This window comes from Tauraco erythrolophus, chromosome 20 (assembly GCF_009769465.1).
Source record: "Tauraco erythrolophus isolate bTauEry1 chromosome 20, bTauEry1.pri, whole genome shotgun sequence".
NCBI classification, from domain to species: domain Eukaryota; kingdom Metazoa; phylum Chordata; class Aves; order Musophagiformes; family Musophagidae; genus Tauraco; species Tauraco erythrolophus.
The window spans coordinates 1,809,301-1,814,617 of NC_141484.1; the positions used below are offsets into that span (position 1 = coordinate 1,809,301).

Sequence of the window (5,317 nt, forward strand, 5' to 3'; positions counted from 1 at the left end):
AAAAAAAAAAAAAAGAAAATCATTACAAAAGTCCAGAGAACAAGACAGCGGAGCTGGTTGGTTAGAAATCTCATCTCCACGCCGTGCCCTGGGAGCAGAGTTCAAGTCCAGTCCTTGGAAAGTCTGTACCGAGTTCTGCCGGTTCTCAGAGCGGTCTGGCCCCTTCCCGGAGGATGCTGTAGTGCAGAAGGCTCCAGGCGCTCTCTCCTCCCCAACAGCTTTACCTTTAGTGTCTTTTTTATTTATTATTTTAATTTCAAAGAAGGAAAAAGTCTGAGGAAGTTCTCCGATCATCATCTTGTTGCTTCTTTTGTGCTTTTTTGATTTATTTTTTTTTAACTACTACTTCTTTCTTTTTCTTTTTTTTTTTTTTTATTGTGAAAACAGCTTTAGGGTCTGGTGAGCTGTGTGTAGACGGGCTGTTCCCAGTGCTGCGGGCTGTGGGTCTGGGGGATGGAGGGGACCCCAGAAGTGTCTGCAATGGGGGTGTACATAGGGCGCTGCGTGGGGTTCATGTAGGTGAAGGTGGAGTAGAGGCTGCTGCTCTGGCCGGCGGCGTGGCTGTAGTAGGAGCTGGAGTTCTGGTGGTCGGTGTAGTCGTACTGGGAGCGGGTGATGGTGGGGTAGGAGGAGCTGTAGTGCTGGAGGTTGAAGGAGCTGTAGTTGATCTGCTGCGGCGAGTGCTGCTGCTGCTCGCTGTAGTGGCTGGGGCTCAGCTGCTCCGTCTTGATGTGCGTCCTCTGCTGCGCCGGGCCCTGCTCGCCGCTCAGCGCCGGCAGCCCGTGCTGCGCCGGCGGCTGCGCCTGCGGCGGCGGCTGCGCCTGCTGCTTGGACATCCAGACGTGGCCGGCCCCGGCCGGCGAGCCCGACGTGCCGCTGATGCCGTAGCTGCCCGTGTAGGTGACCTGGCCGGGCTGCCCGTGGGTGGCCGGGACCCCCGGGTGGCCGTTGGGGGGGAGGTACTGATCGAACTCGTTGACGTCAAAGGTCTCGATGTTGGAGATGACGTCGCTGCTGAGCTCACCAATGTCCACGTCTCGGAAGTCGATGTGGGGCGGCTGCCGGCCGCCTTCTTGCAGCGGGCGGCCCTCCCGCTTCAGGTCCTGCTTGCCCGGCTGCGCGTCCGTCTTGGGGGTGGTGGGGGGTGTGGGGGACCCTGCGATTGCCCTGCAGAAGGAAGGAGAGGGCATGAGAGTGACGGGGGTGTCGCTCCGGTGACGGCCGGGCACCCCCGAGGCGGGAGGTGCCGCCGGGCGCGATAACGCCGTTAATCGTTAACCCGCGGGGCGGCCGGAGAACAGCGCGTCGCTTCGGAAGGCGGTTGCGTAGGGCAACACAAACATCTCCAGGTGTGAGGAACGCAGACACGAGCCCTATCAGTGCCCATCTATGGCGCTGGGTAAAATAACCGAGCCTTCGGACACGAGCCGCAAGAGCTGGGCCGTCTTTTAGTTTTGTTTGTTGTTTTTTTTTTTTAAAAAAAATAGTATAGATTCCTGTTTCTCATGGGCTGAGGTGGTGGAAGTGTCCGCAGGGGCTGGCACACACGGTGAGCATTGGTGTCCCCATGCTACGGGCAAGGCTTGTGGGCAGCTCTGCCCCTCTCCTGGTGCAGCCGTCCCCGTCTCACTGCATTTCTGGGTCTCTTTCCCTTCTCCCCCACCCCTCCTTACCCACTCTCACTTTCAGCCTAGTTTGGGATGCATCTTTTCGTAGGTAGCTGTGACTTAACACCCCCCTGTAACACCTCATGGGGCCACGAGTACCTACCCGAGTGCTCGCCGGGCGAGTGCACCTCGCTGATGCTGGAGGACGACTGCGGGGAGTCGGCCTGCAGCGCCTTGAAGATGGCGTTGGGGGAGATGTGGGTTTGCTCCGAGCCCTCCTCCTGCTCCGACTGCCCGTTCTTCACCGACTTTCTCCGCCGCGGCTGGTACTTGTAGTCGGGATGGTCCTTCTTGTGCTGCACCCGCAGCCGCTCGGCCTCCTCCACGAAGGGACGCTTCTCGCTCTCGTTCAGCAGTCTGGGGGGGGACATGGGGGGCGAGGGGTCAGCTGCAGCTCAAAGGGGGCATTAGCAGCTCCCCCCACTATGGCATTAACACCAGCCCAAACCTCTCCTCTGGATCCCCCCGAATGGCAATGCAGAAGCCCCCCACAATGCTGAACCCCCCTGTCTGGGGTACACGCTGATTGTCACCCCTGCAAGGGTGCATGTCCTGTCCCTGGGGAACTTTGGGTGCCAGCCCCGTCGCTTCCTGCCAGGGCTGCTCACGGCTTTCTCCTCCTCCTGCCGCAAGAGCAGCCGCAAATTTAGGATTTCCCCCCCCTCCTTCTGCAGTCACAGAATAAGAGGCGGCCAGGTGACTCACTTTCCTTCTGTTTTTCTCCCCTCCCTGCCTTATTTTGGAAGCCGGAGGGCACCCAGCCATGCACCACTCATCGCACCCACCCACCCACCCGGGGCTTGGCACAGCATCGCCGCCGCTCGCCCTGCGCCCGGCTCCTGCCGCCCCCTCCCCTCGCCCCGCATCGCTCCTCCGCCCGGGCCAAGCTGATGCAATCCAGAAAAACCACCGTTTCCTCGGGACAAGAGCGCAAACAAACAAACGCCGAGGCAGGCACCGCTCGCCCGGCCGCGGGGCCCCGCTGGCTGGGGGCTCCGCCAGCCCCCCCCTTCCTTGCCCGGCGGGGCCGGCTTCCACCGGGGCATCGCTCGAGGAACAGAAGCCACTTGCAAGCCCAGAAGGCAGCTCCGGGGATCGACTTTCCCTACTTTTCCCCAACTATTCTGGCTTCTCCGACGCCCAACAAGTTTGCCAGCGCAGGCAAAAGTTTTCGGCGAGTGTTCCAGGCTTTGAAACCATCCTGTCCCTCCTCTCCCACCTCCTCCAGCTGCTGGTAGGGGTCAGAACAGACTTTGCAGGCTGCGGTCTCTCCCCCAGCATCCCCCCTTCCCCACTTTCCACCTCCCCTCGCTGACCCGGCCCGGCCCCCGCACTCACCTCCAGAGCTTTCCCAGGGTTTTGCTGAGCTCGGCGTTGTGCAGATGCGGGTACTGGTCAGCCAGCTTCCTGCGGGCCGCCTGCGCCCACACCATGAACGCGTTCATGGGTCTCTTCACGTGGGGCTTGTTCTTGCTGGATCCGTTCACCCGGACCGGCATGGGGACCAGGGTCCAGTCGTAGCCCTTGAGCACTTGGCTCACCGCCTCTCGGATGCACACCGGGAACTTGTCCTCGTCGCTCTCCTTCTTCAGGTCCGGGTCACCCTTGGGGAAGGTGTTTTCTTGGGGTCTGGTGTTCTCCGTGTCCGAGCCGGATCCAGAGGGGCAGGGAGACCCGGCGGAGTCATCCGACATGGTGGGGCTGGGGGCGTCGGAGATACATTTGTCCTGTTCTTCTGTCATTTTCATGAAGGGGTCTAGGAGATTCATGCGAGAAAGTGGCAGAGGGGGGAACGGGATGAAGAAATAAAAATTCGAAAAAAAAAATATTCAGGTGACTAAGGGGTAGGGAAGGGTTAAAAAAGTAAAACTAGGAGAGGCGAAGCCTTCACCAGCGTGAAGCCCGGCTGGGGAGAGGGGGGGAGAAAGCTGGAAAAAAGTCTGCAAAAGTTTGGTTTTTTATTATTATTCTTTTTCCCCGACTCCTCTAAGCCAAAAAAAAAAAAAAAAAAAAGTTAAAAAAAAAAAAAGACAGAAGGGGCAAAAACTTTTGCAAGTCGCAGGAGAAAAAGCACGGGGGAAGGAAAAAACAACGCGGAGCGGCGGTGGCGGGAGGCCGGGGCCGGCTGGGCAGCGCGGGCCGGGGTGGGTGGGTGGGTGGGTGGCCGTGGGTGGGCAGCCGGGCGCGGCCCGCCGGTCTCCAGCGCGGCTCTGCGGCCCGCGCCGCGGCGCGGGAATAAATACCCTCCGCGGCGATTTCGGCCCGGGAGCGCTCCGCCAATGGGCGGGCGGCCCCCGGGGGCTGGCGCGCACGCCATTGGCTGCGCCGCCGCCGCGGGGCGGGGCCGGCGGGCGCGCAGCGCCGCGCAGGGGGCGGCTGCGGGAGGGCGGGCGGAGCGCGGTGCGAGCTCCGTGCGCGGGTGCGGAGCGGCGGCGGACCCCCGCGCCCCTTGGGCGTTTTCAGCTTTGGCGGGAGCTAAGGAACGAGCGCTGCGAGTGCGGGGGCTGCGGTTTTGCTGCGGGGCGGGCGGGCCCCCCCCCTCCCCTTCCCCTCCTCCCTCCTTCCGCGGGCGCGGAGTGGTGATGGAGGAGCGCGGCGGCGGCGGCCGGAGCTGCGCGGAGCGGAGCGCGGCGCGGCGGGACGCGGGGGCGGTGCGCGCCGCCGTCCAGAGGGGGCGCCAAAGGCCCAGGAACGGCGCGGCGGGGGCGGGGAGCGCTGCGCGCCCGCGCGGGGAGGGGGGGAGATGTGCGCGCCTGCTGCGCCCCCCCGCCCCTCCGCGGCGCCGCCCCTGCTGAGGCTGTGCGTGGGGGCAGGCATGCGGGGGGTGCGTGGAAGCTAAAATACTCCAAACTGGCTTTTTTTTTTCCTTTTTTTTCTTTTTTTTTTTTTTTGAGGGGGTGCGCTTTGACGCGTCCCCCCGCGCCCAGCCCGTCACGCTGTGTAATAACCCCCGTGTCGTCGTCGTCCCCCCTCCTTTATAACGTCATTCTTCAGCCCGGTGGCCCCGGCCCGTCCTTCACCGGCGGCCGGGGCTGCGCTCGCACGGGCTGCGGAGCGGGCTCTGCTCCGCGGCTGGAGCTCTGCGAGGGGCAGGCAGGTTACTTCCCCCATCCCTTCATTCCCCCACTTCCCCCCCCCGCCCCGAAAAAAAAAAAAAAAAGTTTTGCCGAGTTGGCCAACTCTTATCATCAAACCAAAACAAGAAAAGTGAACAAATAAGCGCTGGGAGCTTTCTGGGTTATCTCTAGATAAATGCAAATATTTCTCTTTATGGTGAATCATACAGCATGTGCGTTTTTATTAGCAAACTGCTTTTCTGTGCACGTAAGAATTAAACATCAGGGATGGTGGCAGGAGAGAAGTCATTATCGCGATAGACAATAAAGCAGATTCTCGTCTCTTAAGGTTGAAGGGAAAAGGGGTATTTGGTGAGAGGCGAGTTTCGGCGCAGATGTGAGCGAAGGCAGCTCCAGCGTGCAAGGCAAGCTGCCTCCTTCCCCGATCCCTCCCCGCCTTTCGAGGGGGAGAGACCTTCTGCCAGTTCTCCCTTGACAAAATACGCCGGACATAATTTTTCATTTCAACTCGAGCGTTAAAGTTGATGCTTTTATCGAAGCTGCTTTAATTTGCAGCTTTTGTCCTGCTGGACA

General features: G+C 61.0%; 1 protein-coding gene across 2 annotated transcripts; it reads right to left on the minus strand.

The window, feature by feature from the left end:
• Positions 1-389: 389 nt before the first annotated feature.
• On the minus strand, positions 390-3,436 carry SOX9 (SRY-box transcription factor 9). 2 transcript variants are annotated; one of them, XM_086623858.1, is made up of 4 exons: positions 3,006-3,436; positions 1,767-2,024; positions 808-1,167; positions 390-765 (listed from the first exon to the last, which is right to left on the minus strand). In XM_086623858.1, the coding sequence occupies exons 1-4, from the start codon at positions 3,434-3,436 to the stop codon at positions 390-392; spliced, it is 1,425 nt and encodes a 474-aa protein (XP_086479984.1). The 2 variants fall into 2 exon arrangements, with proteins under 2 accessions (XP_086479984.1, XP_086479983.1); XM_086623857.1 differs by having other exon boundaries at positions 390-1,167.
• Positions 3,437-5,317: the final 1,881 nt, after the last annotated feature.

Excerpts from the sequence above, each read along its gene's own strand:
- SOX9 (XM_086623857.1), bottom strand. The coding sequence starts at position 3,436 with ATGAATCTCCTAGACCCCTTCATGAAAATGACAGAAGAACAGGACAAA. Across the intron at positions 2,025-3,005 it reads ACCCTGGGAAAGCTCTGGAG|ACTGCTGAACGAGAGCGAGA; the intron begins GTGAGTGCGGGG and ends GTCCCCCCCCAG. Across the intron at positions 1,168-1,766 it reads CCCGGCGAGCACTCGGGTAG|GGCAATCGCAGGGTCCCCCA; the intron begins GTACTCGTGGCC and ends TTCCTTCTGCAG.